Source organism: Nematostella vectensis, chromosome 1 (genome assembly GCF_932526225.1).
Source record: "Nematostella vectensis chromosome 1, jaNemVect1.1, whole genome shotgun sequence".
Lineage (NCBI taxonomy): Eukaryota > Metazoa > Cnidaria > Anthozoa > Actiniaria > Edwardsiidae > Nematostella > Nematostella vectensis.
In genome coordinates, this window is record NC_064034.1 from 9,009,882 (window position 1) to 9,027,241 (window position 17,360).

The window sequence follows — 17,360 nt, forward strand, 5'->3', positions numbered from 1 at the left end:
GTGGTCGCTCCAACTCGGCCTTTCTTCGGGGCACTAGAGTGTTACGACATGCTCGAAGACCCAGTGCACTGCCGAGGTCGCTTTATCTCGGCGTACCTTCGGGGCGAGTGGATCACGGACAGCGCACTTTATAAGAGCTATGTAAATGATTAGCAAATCTCGGGTCTGTTGTGGGCTGGCTTCCAATGTTTTGGGAGGAATTAACAGAGTGCGCAAGGATTTGACTGGAAGTCGACACTACTACGCATGGCGAAAATATGGCGGAAAGCGAGAGTAAGTAAGGGCGTGATCATTAAGCATGTGTCGCAATATTCAATGCTTCCATCTGCTATTTGCACTGTATATCCTGTATGGATTGTACGTTTTTTAATTGTTACATGTGCATCGTACATACTTCTTTCTTGTTGGTTATTTGGATCTACGAAACGTGAGCTAGACCTAACGCAAAACATAGATCAGCGAGCAGGCGATCAAGGACATTACCAGGACAGCAAAGAACATGATCGCATCCAGACGAACGGACAAGTCTTGCCAGGTCACCAGCTGATCGTCATCACAGCAACTTTCATTTGATCCAGAGGCTTGTGTGTCTCGGTCGTTTGGCCGAGCCTCTCCCACGATGCCGATATCTACGCGGTTTTTCTTTCGCGTGCAGCAGTCAAGAAATAGGCACCTCTTAAGAAAATGGGCAGGCGGACACGCGGGGTGAGCATGCGCGGTTTGCCCTTTCAATTCCTCATCATATTCACCGTGGACTTCGGTTTGATTTTCAAGGTCTTTCAGCTCAATCGATGATTGCGCGTCGTCCTCGTTGAAGTGAACGTCGTTTACAAAACTGTTCTTCGTGTCCTTCTCGACTTTTCGGTTCTGCTTCTTTTTGAAGATTTGAAAATTCAGAAGTCCCTTGATGAACGGGGAGGGTTGCCCAGCATGATGATAGAACCTATATTTACAAAATTCCACATTAGTTTTTCCTATTTTCCTTTACATTACCATGACTCTTATTTACAAAATATCTCCTTCCCTCCACACGAAATCGATTGTCCCCCACCCCTCCCTTTACACGCACTTGATTGACCTCTATCCACACGCACTCGAAGAATACTTACCTGAGAACGAAGATGGTGGCGAGAAGCACGGCGGTGATGACGACCATTGTGATAACCAACAGGATACCGATGATCGGAAGCTCGTCGGCATTGTCCGGAATGTACTCGGGCAGCAGCAGCAGGAAGACCATCATGGCGAGTAGGATAGTAGTGACGAAGCCGATCCTTTCACCGCTCTCGGCCGGGATAGCGAAGCTGGCGAGACTCAGCGCAACCAGGATGACCGCTGGTGAGGCCAGGAAGAAGAGCAGGAAGAGCGGCTTACGACGCATGTGGATCGTGTAGCTCACTGAAACCGTCAATAAAGAAACAGAAGGGTGTAAGATGATTTAGGAAAAAAACACTTATCATCGATGCATCGTGTCATTACTTTTTTCTCCGGCGCGGTTCTGGAAAGCTATTAAATATTTAAAATGAAGTCTGATTAAGGACTTTGCACAATTGGTATCTCTGTATTCTCTTTTTCTAGCCTTTCTTAGCCGTCCTCTCATTCATATCTATTTCTTGATCTGCTGATTGATGTGCACTGACCTGAGCTGAAGTTCTGGTTACAGCAATTGTTGTGATCAAGAAGCCCTGTTTGGGCTGTGATGTTGATAATGTCCCATTGGCTGTTATGCAGATGATCTGTCAAACAATTAGAGCATCATTCAGTTGAAATTCTTGTACAATACCTTAGCGGGCCACTTTGTTATCAACCGCATCCCTACCCCTTGTCAATTCGCTGTCATCCGTTTCTATGATTATCTCCTGGTCATCGTACGTCCATGAGGAAAACGTTAGTGTACAGAACTGGTCATCTATCGGCCAGTATCGCACCCTCAGCTTGCAATCGCTGGTGAATGAAGCAGGCGCCACCCATTCCACTTTTCCACCTTGCCAAACATTCAAATCTGTTTTGAACAGCTCAGGACCGCCCGCAAGACGCACCGACTTATCTGCGCTGAAATGTGAGACGAGTCGGAAAGGTGAGAGCTGTGATCATGTGAATTAGCTCTTTCTCATCTTATTGCATCTTTCAGCGCAAGGGCGCACTCGAGGTCCGTGCATAACCTAATTCTATGGCAGGAATACAATAGGACTGGGAGGGTATTATAAGGCAAATATTGATACAATATTCGAACATCATAGGGGCGGTATGGGAACACTATTACTATCTGTATAGAACTCTATAATAGTACTGGAACCATTACTATTAGCGTACAACCCCATTGGTATCCTTGAGTAATTTGTTTTCGCGGACTTGCAATTTTAATATTTGAACGCAGGCAACTCGAGCACTGTGTCTAACCCTCCCGATTTTGTCAATAAATCACGCAACTACAATCGGGGTAAGAAAATCCCGATTTAAAGTTTGTGCGCGCATACCGACTCTTTCCCTAGAATGCAGCCTTGCCTTTTTAGGTTAAGATTTCTTACTTGTTGATGAGTGCGACATCAGGAACCCAGATTTCCTGAGGACTGAAGCGTGTTTTAGTAACTTGGTATTTCGCCTCTCCGCGCCATTTAAGAAATACATCATTCCACCTCTAAAAAAATACACAAAAATTATAATTAGTATATATAAAAATGACAGTCAGGAGAAGCACGTATATTCCAGATGGTATTTTTATTCTTAATATAGACGTTGTTGTTGTTGTTGTTATTAATCAATCCCCTCCCCTGTCTTGAAATGTGGGAGCTAGAATTCACCCGCCATCATATGTTGGTTTATATGGTGCCCGCTCCTCATAGGTAGGCCCCAACAATATGCTGCTCTGATAAAAAACATATCCTACACAATATATAAAGGAGAATTGTATTTAAGAGCAGCGGTCTGAGTTCGTCGAGATTTCTCGGAAAAATGAAGTTTGGGTGCCCTAGCTCAAAATTAAACTGGTAATAGGTATGGGTGACCATGGTATCCTCTGAAAGTTTGAAGCAATTTGGATAAATATTTTTAGCGATGGAAGCCGAAAAGTAATTTTTCGTCTCCCGCACCCGGATTTGAGACAATTTCGTGGTTGTTAGAAAAAGACTAAAAATCGGTTCGCAACGCGTGATAAAACAACTGCAGCTTATATAAACCTAAAGAATAGATAATAAGGAACTCCCAGGCTGAAAGATAAGCTGTTCTGTCAGCACCTTATTATTTTACGCGATTTTATTTTATTTTATGTTTTTAGATGACTTTGAAAAGCCTTGAAATAATTGTGTAATATCGCCGATGAGATGTGGATTTGGCAAAAATGTTTGCATTCATCGAAAAGAGCATCATTTCTACTTTTGATATGTGAAATTAAATTTAGGGGCAAATAAAATCCGACTTTTTTACAAGCCGAAATATGACCCCCACTTAACCCTAATTATAAACAAATGCCGACACTCACTTTTTAATGCCTCGCTACCAAAAACTTATAAATAACAATTAAAACTCCCAAAAAAAAAGGATGCAATATAATTCTTGAAAATACTGGTATTTCATCAAATATTCTTGTCTCTCTGATGTTTATATGCTTTTCAAGATTATATTTTCATAACATTTTTAAGTACAATCCGCATGCATGATAATTATTATCGGCACTAAAAACTTCCGGTTCTTTATTCTTCCGCTTCATGAGCATCTCCAAACTTTTTCCCACGAAAGTTATTCTTAAATCGTCCTATATTTATTTCTATCCATCCCTCGTTCTATAAGCATTATAATATTTTCTTTCGTTCCCTACTTTCGTGGACTAGAAACGCGTACCATCTTCTGATTGTCGTGTTGTTATGCAAATTCGAAGAGTTAATTTATTCAACAAGCGTTCATACAAAGAAATCAAGAAAAAATAACAGATGAAGCTTTTCTACTATTGTTTATTATATAACCAACCAATTTCCATTCCCCAGGTAAATTGAGTTACAAAAAGAAAGTAAGAAAAAATAACAGTTGATGCTTTTTACTATTGTTTTCAATAATACCAAAAAAAATCCATTCTTGTCAGGGAGCATATGTCCAAAAAAGCTCCCTAGGTAAATTTTGAGGTTACTTTTCTGTTTTCATTTTTTCGCGCGTTAACTTAGGGCCTAATCGCACTAGGAGGACAAAGTTTGTCTGGCCGGGATAAACAGCCGTCCAAATTGTGTCCTGGCCAATCGATTGGCTTGTTAACCAGTAAAAAAATCGCTTTCACTATTCACTTTACCGGCATACTACAACCAAGACAACGCAGGATTCTATCATTGCGCGTAAGGTGCAGTAAACGCTTATTGCAAGCAGGTAATTACTCGCTATAAGCGCTTCTTTACTAGTCTCAGGCAGGAGATCATAGGACTAGAGGACTGAGGAGGGGGAAGGTGTGGCTTGCTCAACCATAGGTACCATTTGGAAAAAGAATAATATTTGAAAAGCCTTCAATAAGGGGGGGGGGGGGGGGCGTTTACCCGGTGTATTATAGCCACCATCTTGGATTTGAGCAAAAATGAAAAACGAGGGGAGTGGGAGGGGAAGAGGAGAGAGAGCCTTCAAGCCGCATCTGACCAATCGATTTCAACGTTTCCGGGCTCGTTCAGTGACCGTGAATTCGATGACATCAAGCGTGCTGTCGAGCGCAGGGCGAACGCCGCTGAGCCAGAACCCGCAGTCAGCAGCGAGGAAGAGCCTACCACAAAGCTATTCAGCTGTCCAGTGCGTGAAAGGCTATACACGCTTGGCTTGGTTAGACCGGCACACACTATACGGCAAATGCGAGTTTGCCAAAGAAGGGGAATGCATATCTTTGCCCGGGGGGGACTCTCTAAAAATGTAGACGGGGGTAATCGTCATATCTTTTAGGGTATAAAATTTCTACCAACTGCCATCTCTTAGGGGGTGTTGGAGGATTTTTCAGATTTTGCTATCTCCTAGGGTGTAAAGTGTGTGTTAAACGTTTTTTTCCATTCTGTTATCTCTTAGGGTATAAAATTCGATTAATTGCTATCCCTAAGGGGGTGTTAAACGGTTTTTTTTCGATTCTGCTATCCCTTGGGGGAAAAAATTCCTTCGACCTCACCCAATTTTCCCATCTCTTAGAGGAAATAATTTCTGTTGACCACGCCTAATGTGCCATCCCTAACGGAGTACAATCAATTTTGCCGACGATCACCCACGTCTGTTTTTATCGGAGTCCCCCTTCCCGGCAAGCTTGGCTACCACCAAAAAGTAGTCGGGGGAGGAGGGGGGCGTACCATTAATTGGGAATGAAGTGATAGAATCAACAAGCTGCATCTCTATACAGGGGAACGCCGATTAAATCAGCGAGTTCCTATTACCGGGCCATGTACAGGTGTATTTTTCCCGAAAATAACACAGGATGCGGAGACTGCAGAGGCTGCGGAGGAGGCAGCCGCCTACTTCCGTACGAGAGCTGCCATCCTAGATGAATACCAACTAAATCACCCAATAGAAGTGAACGGCATCGACTTGTGCCACTTGTACTCCAGGTCCAGGCTCACCTTTCTTTAAGTGGCCACCCTTCCCACTATCTGAAAAGAGCTGGAGCTTCAAGTGCGCGGAGCAACCCGACGCAAAGCTTCTTTTGTAGCCACGCTCGTGGATGTTATTCAAAGATGTAGTTGCGCAAAATAAATCCACGATTTCTTGGGTCCCGATTATATTTTTTCGGTAATCGTGTGTTCTGTTGTGAAGACCAGAGTAAGTTATTACACTTCGATACTCTCTTTTACTAAAAAGGAGATCAGCTTACGGTGAGAGGCCTCAATATCGCAAATGTCTCAGCGTTCTTGCATAATTTGTATTTTTATTTGATCAAATTTGTAGTTGAACAAAGGCTTCGAAAATAAGCGAATTTTGACAATTTGATCAAGCTTTTTGTTTAATTACAATTTAAAACTGTACAAAATTCTGCCAGTATCGCTTGTTAATTAAATAAAAACATGCAAAACTCTCATTTTCTTCTTTTGGACGTTTTTCTTTTTCAATAAGTAATTATCAGAAAAGTCTTATTGCAGTCATGGTGAGGTATTTTATGCTTGTCGCTTTGTTTGTCACCTTTTAATTACGTATGCATGGCTGCAAACAAAATAGTATCACGCGAGCCTAAAAACCGCAATTTAATGCAATAAATGCTATGAAATTATTACCATTAAATTTTAGTATTGCCGACAGTATATTTCTTTTGATTTGAGCGCTCTTTCTTGTTTTTCTGGAGATTTGAAGGCGTTGTTTGAATGCGGAAAACCCGATACAGTAGTCGGCATTTGTTTATAATTAGGGTCAAGTGGGGGTCATATTTCGGCTTGTAAAAAAGTCGGATTTTATTTGCCCCTAAGTTTTATTTCACATATCAAACGTAGAAATGATGTTCTTTTCGATGAATGCAATCATTTTTGCCAAATCCACATCTCATCGGCGATATTACACGATCATTTCAGGGCTTTTCAAAGTCATCTAAAAACGTAAAATAAAATAAAATCGCGTAAAATAATAAGCTGCTGACAGAACAGCTTATCTTTCAGCCTGGGAGTTCCTTATTATCTATTATTTAGGTTTATATAAGCTGCAAATGTTTTATCACGCGTTGCGAACCGGTTTTTAGTCTTTTTCTAACAACCACGAAATTGTCTCAAATCCGGGTGCGGGAGACTAAAAATTACTTTTTGGCTTCTATCGCCAAAAATATTTATCCAAATTGCTTCAAGCTTTCACAGTATACTGAGGTCACCCATACCTATTACCAGTTTAATTTTGAGCTAGGGCGCCCAAACATCATTTTTCCGAGAAATCTCGACGAACTCAGACCGCTGGTCTTAAGACTAGTTTGAACTGATTTGGGACTAGTCCAGGTTTATATGTATACTATTGGATTTACATTTTTAATTCAACAAAATTCAAAAATAAATTGTAAACTATTTTTTTTTGGGCCGCACCTGAAAAACCCACACATCCAGTACTATAACTTGATTCTTTGTGTCCTGCGAAATAAATATTTATGTATCAGAGTGATGTGCAGGTTGGATTTGTCGATCTTGAATAGTTCAACCTGTTTCATGCAAATTCGCGCAGTTTATTCTTTTCATACCATTCCCAGAAATCCCCAAACAAATCCTACACCAGGGGAAATCTACAGCAATTAATATCCAGTATCGAGACGCGATAATTCATCGCTTCCTTATAACTTTGGCGTGATAAATTCATCGCTTCCTTATAACTTTGGCGTGATAAATTCATCGCTTCCTTGTCGGCAAACTTATATAAGGTGTCCGAAGTGTCTGTAGGAGTGTCGTCAGGAACAGAGACGTTACATCCTACGTACTGAAATCGTTAAACCTAAGAAAACTCTTGATTTTTGCAGAAAAATAGTAAATTTTAGTCCGGCATTTTCGGCTTTGTTCCTCCTTTCGTGTGGTTCTGTCAAAGCTTTATTTCCTTTTTCTCAAAAGGGTATTTTTAAAGGTTTTTTATTTAATAATTGTTTGCGTGGTTGTAACGATACTTACCACTTTGACTAGTTTGTTGATTCTCAAAGAAAATTCCAGCGTGAGAATGCTTGCACTGCCTGGGATAATGGGGCCAAGAATGCGGTCGTATTCATTCAGCTTTTCCACTCGTAGAGCTCTCCTCTCATTATTTGTTTTTTTCACTATACTTGCGAATCCCACTCCTGAGTATCGACATTCATTTGCTTAATTAAAAGTAGCATAATAAAATAATGATAATTAAAGCAAAATAACAAATCCTCGAATAAGAGAAAAAAAAATGAAAATGTCTCGTAAGAACAATAGCAATACAAACTAAAATAAGGAAACCTATATGTTTTGCATATTCTGCGATCTGAATACTGTAAACATGGCCAGATCTAATTTTTGAAGTCCACTCAGTGGAATGCAAAGTTCTTCATTCTGTCTAAAACGACCATGATATAACATACCGTTTTGCCATAAGAATGAACAAAGAAGTAAATAGTGCGAACAAGGAGCTCTCAGCCGCATCTTAGAACAGAGACCTTAGCTTCTCAGTAAAGGACTGATAAGTATTTGGTTCAAGGTTAGCCCTTATTTCCTTCTTCGTTTGGCTCGCGTGCAAGAATTCGTAAGATTTCACAGTTGGTGTTTTATACAAAATGAAGTAATTATCAGCCTTTTTTTACTGGAAAGCGTCCACTTATATAATACCCTGATAAATACATAGCAACCACCTTAATTTGTGTTAGTATTATGCCGAGAGAAAATTAATGGGTATAAGTATATGATGAGGATATCTGGTGAAAAATAGCTCTGTCTGTCTTCGTTTTACTCGCGCGAGAGAATTCGTCTAATTTTAAAATTGATGTTATTTATCAAAAGAAGCAATTATCAGTCTTTTCTGTTTCACTGTAAAGCTTCCCCTATGTAATACTTTGATAATACCTAGCAACCACCTTTATATGTGTTAGTATCATGCCGAGAAAAAGTTAACATTAATTATATGCTTTAACATCTCAGGACAAAAACCAAGAAATCCTTAACAATCGGCTGAAATGTGCACCGTTTGTGTGATGCGCACCTCGGCGTTTACTTAGAAAACTGGCCAGTTAAGTTGCGCCTTGAGAACTGCTACCAGCTGGCGGCGGAAGCCAAAAATATTGGGGACGCACGACACAAATTTTAATTGTTTTATCTACGATCCGCCATCCCCTAAGCTTTTTATTTTGTTTCCGAGAGAACCAATGGGAGGTGGGGGATGTACCCCCAAAACCAAATAATTGGGGGGCCATTAGTGAGGGGGGGGGGGGGGGGGGGGAGGGGGAAGAACCCCCCACACACACACACACACACAGTTCCACCGCTCATGACACGGTGGCACAAAAACAGACTCTGACACACTAGCCCAGAAAGTGCCAATAGAATGCGTTGTATTAGCTTATCTAATGGTCACACAAAATACACTTACTGAAACAAACTTTTAAACCTTTGGGGCTTTTAGGGCTGCCATCTAGTCAAGATGTTTAATACTTTAACGAATGCTCATTCAAGGGGAAAGTGGCAATACAGTTGAGTGGTGAGTATCTCCGCCTGTCAAGCCGGAGACCGGGGTTCGATTCCCCGCCATGAGTGCGCATTATATTTTGTCCATTGGATTAAGTGTTTTATCGATCGTTTCAGATCTTGGATAAATGTTACCTTTATTGACGGTCCTCCTTCGTGGTCAGGTCCTCGGTAGTATAGTGGTGAGTATTCCCGCCTGTCACGCGGGAGACCGGGGTTCGATTCCCCGCCGGGGAGTGTGCATTATTTTTTGTTTATTTAGTTAAGTGTTTTATTGATTGTTTCAGATTCTTGGATGTATGTTATCTTTATTGACGGTCCTCCATCGTGATCAGGTCATGGGTAGTATAGTGGTGAGTATCCCCGCCTATCACGAGTGAGACCGTGGTTCGATTCCCCGCCAGGTTGTGAGCATACTTTTTTGTCCATTGAGATGAGTGATTTATCGATCTTTTCCGATTCTTGCGTGTATGTTATCTTTAATGACGATCCTCCTTCGTGGTCAGGTCCTCGGTAGTATAGTGGTGAGTATCCCAGCCTGTCACGCGGGAGACCGGGGTTCAATTCCCCGCCGGGGAGTGAGCATTATTTTTTGTTTGTTTAGTTGAGTTTTTTATTGGTCGTTTCGGATTCTTGGATGTATGTTATCTTTATTGACGGTCCAACTTCGTGGACAGGTCCTCGGTAGTATTGTGGTGAGTATCCCCGCCTGTCACGCAGGAGACCGGGGTTCAATTCCCCGCCGGGTTGTGAGCATACTTTTTCGTCCGTTGAGTTGAGTGTTTTATCGATCCTTTCCAATTTCTGGATATATGTTATCTTTATTGACGGTCTTCCATCGTGGTCTGGTCCTCTGTAGTATTGTGGTGAGTATCCCCGCCTGTCACGCGGGAGACAGGGGTTCGATTCCCCGCCTGGGAGTGCGCATTATTTTATTGTCCATTTAGTTGAGTGTTTTATCGATCTTTTCCGATACTTGGGTGTATGTTATCTTTATTGACGGTCCTCCTTCGTGGTCAGGTCCTCGGTAGTATAGTGGTGAGTATCCCCGCCTGTCACGCGGGAGACCGGGGTTCGATTACCCGCCGGGGAGGTGGCATTATTTTTTGTCCATTGAGTTGAGTGTTTTATCGATCTTTTCCGATTCTTGGATGTATGTTATCTTTATTGACTGTCCTCCTTCGTGGTCAGGTCCTCGGTAGTATAGTGGTGAGTATTCCCGCCTGTCACACGGGTGACCAGGGTTCGATTCCCCGCCGGGGAGTGCGCATTATTTTTTATCCCATTGAGTTAAGTGCTTTATCGATCTTTTCCGATTCTTAGATGTATGTTATCTTTATTGACGGTCCTCCTTCGTGGTTAGGTCCTTGGTAGTATAGTGGTTAGTATCCCCGCCTGTCACGAAGGAGACCGGGGTTTTAATTCCCCGCCGGGGAGTGCGCATTATTTTTCGTCCATTGAGTAAGTGTTTTATCGATCTTTTCCGATTCTTGGGTGTATGTTATCTTTATTGACGGTCTTCTATCGTGGTCAGGTCCTCGGTAGTATAGTTTTGAGTATCCCCGCATGTCACGCAGGAGACCGGTGTTCAATACCCCGCCGGGGAGTGCGCATTATTTTTGTCCATTAAGTTGAGTGTTTATCAATCTTTTCCAATTTCTTGATGTATGTTACCTTTATTGACGTTCTTCCATCGTGGTCAGGTCCTCGGTAGTATAGTGGTGAGTATCCCCGCCTGTCACGCGGGAGACCGGGGTTCGATTCCCCGCCGGGGAGGTGGAATTATTTTTTGTCCATTTAGTAAAGTGTTTTATCGATCTTTTCCGATTCTTGGGTGTATGTTATCTTTATTGACGGTCCTCCTTCGTGGTCAGGTCCTCGGTAGTATAGTGGTGAGTATCCCCGCCTGTCACGCGGGAGACCGGGGTTCGATTCCCCGCCGGGGAGGTGGAATTATTTTTTGTCCATTTAGTAAAGTGTTTTATCGATCTTTTCCGATTCTTGGGTGTATGTTATCTTTATTGACGGTCCTCCTTCGTGGTCAGGTCCTCGGTAGTATAGTGGTGAGTATCCCCGCCTGTCACGCGGGAGACCGGGGTTCGATTCCCCGCCGGGGAGGTGGCATTATGTTTTGTCCATTTAGTAAAGTGTTTTATCGATCTTTTCCGATTCTTGGGTGTATGTTATCTTTATTGACGGTCCTCCTTCGTGGTCAGGTCCTCGGTAGTATAGTGGTGAGTATCCCCGCCTGTCACGCGGGAGACCGGGGTTCGATTCCCCGCCGGTGAGGTGGCATTATTTTTGTCCATTTAGTAAAGTGTTTTATCGATCTTTTCCGATTCTTGGGTGTATGGTATCTTTATTGTTTGTCTTCTATCGTGGTCAGGTCCTCGGTAGTATAGTGGTGAGTATCCCCGCATGTCACGCAGGAGACCGGTGTTCGATTCCCCGCCGGGGAGTGCGCTTTATTTTTGTCCATTAAGTTGAGTGTTTATCAATCTATTCCAATTTCTTGATGTATGTTACCTTTATTGACGGTCTTCCATCGTGGTCAGGTCCTCGGTAGTATAGTGGTGAGTATCCCCGCCTGTCACGCGGGAGACCGGGGTTCGATTCCCCGCCGGGGAGGTGGCATTATTTTTGTCCATTAAGTTGAGTGTTTATCAATCTTTTCCAATTTCTTGATGTATGTTACCTTTATTGACGGTCTTCCATCGTGGTCAGGTCCTCGGTAGTATATTGTTGAGTATCCCCGCCTGTCACGCGGGAGACCGGGGTTCGATTCCCCGCCGGGGAAGTGGCATTATTTTTTGTCCATTTAGTAAAGTGTTTTATCGATCTTTTCCGATTCTTGGGTGTATGTTATCTTTATTGACGGTCCTCCTTCGTGGTCAGGTCATCGGTAGTATAGTGGTGAGTATCCCCGCATGTCACGCAGGAGACCGGTGTTCAATACCCCGCCGGGGAGTGCGCATTATTTTTGTCCATTAAGTTGAGTGTTTATCAATCTTTTCCAATTTCTTGATGTATGTTACCTTTATTGACGGTCTTCCATCGTGGTCAGGTCCTCGGTAGTATAGTGGTGAGTATCCCCGCCTGTCACGCGGGAGACCGGGGTTCGATTCCCCGCCGGGGAGGTGGAATTAATTTTTGTCCATTTAGTAAAGTGTTTTATCGATCTTTTCCGATTCTTGGGTGTATGTTATCTTTATTGACGGTCCTCCTTCGTGGTCAGGTCCTCGGTAGTATAGTGGTGAGTATCCCCGCCTGTCACGCGGGAGACCGGGGTTCGATTCCCCGCCGGGGAGGTGGAATTATTTTTTGTCCATTTAGTAAAGTGTTTTATCGATCTTTTCCGATTCTTGGGTGTATGTTATCTTTATTGACGGTCCTCCTTCGTGGTCAGGTCCTCGGTAGTATAGTGGTGAGTATCCCCGCCTGTCACGCGGGAGACCGGGGTTCGATTCCCCGCCGGGGAGGTGGCATTATGTTTTGTCCATTTAGTAAAGTGTTTTATCGATCTTTTCCGATTCTTGGGTGTATGTTATCTTTATTGACGGTCCTCCTTCGTGGTCAGGTCCTCGGTAGTATAGTGGTGAGTATCCCCGCCTGTCACGCGGGAGACCGGGGTTCGATTCCCCGCCGGTGAGGTGGCATTATTTTTGTCCATTTAGTAAAGTGTTTTATCGATCTTTTCCGATTCTTGGGTGTATGGTATCTTTATTGTTTGTCTTCTATCGTGGTCAGGTCCTCGGTAGTATAGTGGTGAGTATCCCCGCATGTCACGCAGGAGACCGGTGTTTGATTCCCCGCCGGGGAGTGCGCTTTATTTTTGTCCATTAAGTTGAGTGTTTATCAATCTATTCCAATTTCTTGATGTATGTTACCTTTATTGACGTTCTTCCATCGTGGTCAGGTCCTCGGTAGTATAGTGGTGAGTATCCCCGCCTGTCACGCGGGAGACCGGGGTTCGATTCCCCGCCGGGGAGGTGGCATTATTTTTGTCCATTAAGTTGAGTGTTTATCAATCTTTTCCAATTTCTTGATGTATGTTACCTTTATTGACGGTCTTCCATCGTGGTCAGGTCCTCGGTAGTATAGTGGTGAGTATCCCCGCCTGTCACGCGGGAGACCGGGGTTCGATTCCCCGCCGGGGAGGTGGCATTATTTTTTGTCCATTTAGTAAAGTGTTTTATCGATCTTTTCCGATTCTTGGGTGTATGTTATCTTTATTGACGGTCCTCCTTCGTGGTCAGGTCATCGGTAGTATAGTGGTGAGTATCCCCGCATGTCACGCAGGAGACCGGTGTTCGATACCCCGCCGGGGAGTGCGCATTATTTTTGTCCATTAAGTTGAGTGTTTATCAATCTTTTCCAATTTCTTGATGTATGTTACCTTTATTGACGGTCTTCCATCGTGGTCATGTCCTCGGTAGTATAGTGGTGAGTATCCCCGCCTGTCACGCGGGATACCGGGGTTCGATTCCCCGCCGGGGAGGTGGCATTATTTTTTGTCCATTTAGTAAAGTTTTTTATCGATCTTTTCCGATTCTTGGGTGTATGTTATCTTTATTGACGGTCCTCCTTCGTGGTCAGGTCCTCGGTAGTTAAGTGGTGAGTATCCCCGCCTGTCACGCGGGAGACCGGGGTTAGATTCCCCGCCGGGGAGGTGGAATTATTTTTTGTCCATTTAGTAAAGTGTTTTATCGATCTTTTCCGATTCTTGGGTGTATGTTATCTTTATTGACGGTCCTCCTTCGTGGTCAGGTCCTCGGTAGTTAAGTGGTGAGTATCCCCGCCTGTCACGCGGGAGACCGGTGTTCGATTACCCGCCGGGGAGGTGGCATTATTTTTTGTCCATTGAGTAGAGTGTTTTATCGATCTTTTCCGATTCTTGGATGTATGTTATCTTTATTGACTGTCCTCCTTCGTGGTCAGGTCCTCGGTAGTATAGTGGTGAGTATTCCCGCCTGTCACACGGGTGACCAGGGTTCGATTCCCCGCCGGGGAGTGCGCATTATTTTTTATCCCATTGAGTTAAGTGCTTTATCGATCTTTTCCGATTCTTAGATGTATGTTATCTTTATTGACGGTCCTCCTTCGTGGTTAGGTCCTTGGTAGTATAGTGGTTAGTATCCCCGCCTGTCACGAAGGAGACCGGGGTTTTAATTCCCCGCCGGGGAGTGCGCATTATTTTTCGTCCATTGAGTAAGTGTTTTATCGATCTTTTCCGATTCTTGGGTGTATGTTATCTTTATTGACGGTCTTCCATCGTGGTCAGGTCCTCGGTAGTATAGTGGTGCGTATCCTCGCATTTCACGCGGGAGACCGGTGTTCGATTCCCCGCCGGGGAGTGCGCATTATTTTTGTCCATTTAGTTGAGTGTTTATCAAACTTTTCCAATTTCTTGATGTATGTTACCTTTATTGACGGTCTTCCATCGTGGTCAGGTCCGCGGTAGTATTGTTGTGAGTATCCCCGCCTGTCACGCAGGAGACCGAGGTTCGATTCCCCGCCGGGGAGTGCGCATTATTTTTCGTCCATTCAGTTAGTGCTTTATCGATCTTTTCCGATTCTTGGATGTATGTTATCTTTATTGACGGTCTTCTATCGTGGTCAGGTCCTCGGTAGTATAGTTTTGAGTATCCCATCATGTCACGCAGGAGACCGGTGTTTGATTCCCCGCCGGGGAGTGCGCATTATTTTTGTCCATTAAGTTGAGTGTTTATCAATCTTTTCCAATTTCTTGATGTATGTTACCTTTATTGACGGTCTTCCATCGTGGTCAGGTCCTCGGTAGTATAGTGGTGAGTATCCCCGCCTGTCACGCGGGAGACCGGGGTTCGATTCCCCGCCGGGGAGGTGGCATTATTTTTTGTCCATTTAGTAAAGTGTTTTATCGATCTTTTCCGATTCTTGGGTGTATGTTATCTTTATTGACGGTCCTCCTTCGTGGTCAGGTCATCGGTAGTATAGTGGTGAGTATCCCCGCATGTCACGCAGGAGACCGGTGTTCAATACCCCGCCGGGGAGTGCGCATTATGTTTGTCCATTAAGTTGAGTGTTTATCAATCTTTTCCAATTTCTTGATGTATGTTACCTTTATTGACGGTCTTCCATCGTGGTCAGGTCCTCGGTAGTATAGTGGTGAGTATCCCCGCCTGTCACGCGGGAGACCGGGGTTCGATTCCCCGCCGGGGAGGTGGAATTATTTTTTGTCCATTTAGTAAAGTGTTTTATCGATCTTTTCCGATTCTTGGGTGTATGTTATCTTTATTGACGGTCCTCCTTCGTGGTCAGGTCCTCGGTAGTATAGTGGTGAGTATCCCCGCCTGTCACGCGGGAGACCGGGGTTCGATTCCCCGCCGGGGAGGTGGAATTATTTTTTGTCCATTTAGTAAAGTGTTTTATCGATCTTTTCCGATTCTTGGGTGTATGTTATCTTTATTGACGGTCCTCCTTCGTGGTCAGGTCCTCGGTAGTATAGTGGTGAGTATCCCCGCCTGTCACGCGGGAGACCGGGGTTCGATTCCCCGCCGGGGAGGTGGCATTATGTTTTGTCCATTTAGTAAAGTGTTTTATCGATCTTTTCCGATTCTTGGGTGTATGTTATCTTTATTGACGGTCCTCCTTCGTGGTCAGGTCCTCGGTAGTATAGTGGTGAGTATCCCCGCCTGTCACGCGGGAGACCGGGGTTCGATTCCCCGCCGGTGAGGTGGCATTATTTTTGTCCATTTAGTAAAGTGTTTTATCGATCTTTTCCGATTCTTGGGTGTATGGTATCTTTATTGTTTGTCTTCTATCGTGGTCAGGTCCTCGGTAGTATAGTGGTGAGTATCCCCGCATGTCACGCAGGAGACCGGTGTTCGATTCCCCGCCGGGGAGTGCGCTTTATTTTTGTCCATTAAGTTGAGTGTTTATCAATCTATTCCAATTTCTTGATGTATGTTACCTTTATTGACGGTCTTCCATCGTGGTCAGGTCCTCGGTAGTATAGTGGTGAGTATCCCCGCCTGTCACGCGGGAGACCGGGGTTCGATTCCCCGCCGGAAGGTGGCATTATTTTTGTCCATTAAGTTGAGTGTTTATCAATCTTTTCCAATTTCTTGATGTATGTTACCTTTATTGACGGTCTTCCATCGTGGTCAGGTCCTCGGTAGTATATTGGTGAGTATCCCCGCCTGTCACGCGGGAGACCGGGGTTCGATTCCCCGCCGGGGAGGTGGCATTATTTTTTGTCCATTTAGTAAAGTGTTTTATCGATCTTTTCCGATTCTTGGGTGTATGTTATCTTTATTGACGGTCCTCCTTCGTGGTCAGGTCATCGGTAGTATAGTGGTGAGTATCCCCGCATGTCACGCAGGAGACCGGTGTTCAATACCCCGCCGGGGAGTGCGCATTATTTTTGTCCATTAAGTTGAGTGTTTATCAATCTTTTCCAATTTCTTGATGTATGTTACCTTTATTGACGGTCTTCCATCGTGGTCAGGTCCTCGGTAGTATAGTGGTGAGTATCCCCGCCTGTCACGCGGGAGACCGGGGTTCGATTCCCCGCCGGGGAGGTGGAATTATTTTTTGTCCATTTAGTAAAGTGTTTTATCGATCTTTTCCGATTCTTGGGTGTATGTTATCTTTATTGACGGTCCTCCTTCGTGGTCAGGTCCTCGGTAGTATAGTGGTGAGTATCCCCGCCTGTCACGCGGGAGACCGGGGTTCGATTCCCCGCCGGGGAGGTGGAATTATTTTTTGTCCATTTAGTAAAGTGTTTTATCGATCTTTTCCGATTCTTGGGTGTATGTTATCTTTATTGACGGTCCTCCTTCGTGGTCAGGTCCTCGGTAGTATAGTGGTGAGTATCCCCGCCTGTCACGCGGGAGACCGGGGTTCGATTCCCCGCCGGGGAGGTGGCATTATGTTTTGTCCATTTAGTAAAGTGTTTTATCGATCTTTTCCGATTCTTGGGTGTATGTTATCTTTATTGACGGTCCTCCTTCGTGGTCAGGTCCTCGGTAGTATAGTGGTGAGTATCCCCGCCTGTCACGCGGGAGACCGGGGTTCGATTCCCCGCCGGTGAGGTGGCATTATTTTTGTCCATTTAGTAAAGTGTTTTATCGATCTTTTCCGATTCTTGGGTGTATGGTATCTTTATTGTTTGTCTTCTATCGTGGTCAGGTCCTCGGTAGTATAGTGGTGAGTATCCCCGCATGTCACGCAGGAGACCGGTGTTCGATTCCCCGCCAGGGAGTGCGCTTTATTTTTGTCCAT

The 17,360-nt window shown here is 44.2% G+C and overlaps 1 protein-coding gene and 27 non-coding genes across 28 annotated transcripts; 27 read left to right on the forward strand and 1 right to left on the reverse strand.

Moving 5' to 3' along the window:
• Window positions 1–401: 401 nt before the first annotated feature.
• On the reverse strand, window positions 402–8,166 carry LOC5520437 (neuronal acetylcholine receptor subunit beta-3). The gene is made up of 8 exons (XM_001640145.3): window positions 8,000–8,166; window positions 7,569–7,732; window positions 6,999–7,043; window positions 2,529–2,638; window positions 1,820–2,052; window positions 1,641–1,736; window positions 1,110–1,398; window positions 402–943 (listed from the first exon to the last, which is right to left on the reverse strand). The coding sequence occupies exons 1-8, from the start codon at window positions 8,058–8,060 to the stop codon at window positions 439–441; spliced, it is 1,503 nt and encodes a 500-aa protein (XP_001640195.2). The 5' UTR covers window positions 8,061–8,166; the 3' UTR covers window positions 402–438.
• A 1,094-nt stretch (window positions 8,167–9,260) lies between these two features.
• Trnad-guc lies at window positions 9,261–9,332 on the forward strand. Its single transcript has one exon. It is a non-coding gene; the product is annotated as a tRNA-Asp (tRNA).
• Window positions 9,333–9,602: 270 nt separating this feature from the next.
• On the forward strand, window positions 9,603–9,674 carry Trnad-guc. Its single transcript has one exon. It is a non-coding gene; the product is annotated as a tRNA-Asp (tRNA).
• A 442-nt stretch (window positions 9,675–10,116) lies between these two features.
• Trnad-guc lies at window positions 10,117–10,188 on the forward strand. The gene has a single exon. It is a non-coding gene; the product is annotated as a tRNA-Asp (tRNA).
• Window positions 10,189–10,287: 99 nt separating this feature from the next.
• On the forward strand, window positions 10,288–10,359 carry Trnad-guc. The gene has a single exon. It is a non-coding gene; the product is annotated as a tRNA-Asp (tRNA).
• A 440-nt stretch (window positions 10,360–10,799) lies between these two features.
• Window positions 10,800–10,871, forward strand: Trnad-guc. Its single transcript has one exon. It is a non-coding gene; the product is annotated as a tRNA-Asp (tRNA).
• A 99-nt stretch (window positions 10,872–10,970) lies between these two features.
• Trnad-guc lies at window positions 10,971–11,042 on the forward strand. Its single transcript has one exon. It is a non-coding gene; the product is annotated as a tRNA-Asp (tRNA).
• A 99-nt stretch (window positions 11,043–11,141) lies between these two features.
• Trnad-guc lies at window positions 11,142–11,213 on the forward strand. The gene has a single exon. It is a non-coding gene; the product is annotated as a tRNA-Asp (tRNA).
• Window positions 11,214–11,312: 99 nt separating this feature from the next.
• On the forward strand, window positions 11,313–11,384 carry Trnad-guc. Its single transcript has one exon. It is a non-coding gene; the product is annotated as a tRNA-Asp (tRNA).
• A 267-nt stretch (window positions 11,385–11,651) lies between these two features.
• Trnad-guc lies at window positions 11,652–11,723 on the forward strand. Its single transcript has one exon. It is a non-coding gene; the product is annotated as a tRNA-Asp (tRNA).
• A 437-nt stretch (window positions 11,724–12,160) lies between these two features.
• On the forward strand, window positions 12,161–12,232 carry Trnad-guc. Its single transcript has one exon. It is a non-coding gene; the product is annotated as a tRNA-Asp (tRNA).
• A 99-nt stretch (window positions 12,233–12,331) lies between these two features.
• Window positions 12,332–12,403, forward strand: Trnad-guc. The gene has a single exon. It is a non-coding gene; the product is annotated as a tRNA-Asp (tRNA).
• A 99-nt stretch (window positions 12,404–12,502) lies between these two features.
• Window positions 12,503–12,574, forward strand: Trnad-guc. The gene has a single exon. It is a non-coding gene; the product is annotated as a tRNA-Asp (tRNA).
• A 99-nt stretch (window positions 12,575–12,673) lies between these two features.
• Window positions 12,674–12,745, forward strand: Trnad-guc. Its single transcript has one exon. It is a non-coding gene; the product is annotated as a tRNA-Asp (tRNA).
• A 267-nt stretch (window positions 12,746–13,012) lies between these two features.
• Trnad-guc lies at window positions 13,013–13,084 on the forward strand. Its single transcript has one exon. It is a non-coding gene; the product is annotated as a tRNA-Asp (tRNA).
• A 97-nt stretch (window positions 13,085–13,181) lies between these two features.
• Trnad-guc lies at window positions 13,182–13,253 on the forward strand. Its single transcript has one exon. It is a non-coding gene; the product is annotated as a tRNA-Asp (tRNA).
• A 268-nt stretch (window positions 13,254–13,521) lies between these two features.
• Window positions 13,522–13,593, forward strand: Trnad-guc. The gene has a single exon. It is a non-coding gene; the product is annotated as a tRNA-Asp (tRNA).
• Window positions 13,594–14,034: 441 nt separating this feature from the next.
• Window positions 14,035–14,106, forward strand: Trnad-guc. Its single transcript has one exon. It is a non-coding gene; the product is annotated as a tRNA-Asp (tRNA).
• A 779-nt stretch (window positions 14,107–14,885) lies between these two features.
• Window positions 14,886–14,957, forward strand: Trnad-guc. The gene has a single exon. It is a non-coding gene; the product is annotated as a tRNA-Asp (tRNA).
• Window positions 14,958–15,225: 268 nt separating this feature from the next.
• On the forward strand, window positions 15,226–15,297 carry Trnad-guc. Its single transcript has one exon. It is a non-coding gene; the product is annotated as a tRNA-Asp (tRNA).
• A 99-nt stretch (window positions 15,298–15,396) lies between these two features.
• Trnad-guc lies at window positions 15,397–15,468 on the forward strand. The gene has a single exon. It is a non-coding gene; the product is annotated as a tRNA-Asp (tRNA).
• Window positions 15,469–15,567: 99 nt separating this feature from the next.
• Window positions 15,568–15,639, forward strand: Trnad-guc. Its single transcript has one exon. It is a non-coding gene; the product is annotated as a tRNA-Asp (tRNA).
• A 99-nt stretch (window positions 15,640–15,738) lies between these two features.
• On the forward strand, window positions 15,739–15,810 carry Trnad-guc. The gene has a single exon. It is a non-coding gene; the product is annotated as a tRNA-Asp (tRNA).
• Window positions 15,811–16,245: 435 nt separating this feature from the next.
• On the forward strand, window positions 16,246–16,317 carry Trnad-guc. Its single transcript has one exon. It is a non-coding gene; the product is annotated as a tRNA-Asp (tRNA).
• A 268-nt stretch (window positions 16,318–16,585) lies between these two features.
• Trnad-guc lies at window positions 16,586–16,657 on the forward strand. Its single transcript has one exon. It is a non-coding gene; the product is annotated as a tRNA-Asp (tRNA).
• Window positions 16,658–16,756: 99 nt separating this feature from the next.
• Trnad-guc lies at window positions 16,757–16,828 on the forward strand. The gene has a single exon. It is a non-coding gene; the product is annotated as a tRNA-Asp (tRNA).
• A 99-nt stretch (window positions 16,829–16,927) lies between these two features.
• On the forward strand, window positions 16,928–16,999 carry Trnad-guc. Its single transcript has one exon. It is a non-coding gene; the product is annotated as a tRNA-Asp (tRNA).
• Window positions 17,000–17,098: 99 nt separating this feature from the next.
• Trnad-guc lies at window positions 17,099–17,170 on the forward strand. Its single transcript has one exon. It is a non-coding gene; the product is annotated as a tRNA-Asp (tRNA).
• Window positions 17,171–17,360: the final 190 nt, after the last annotated feature.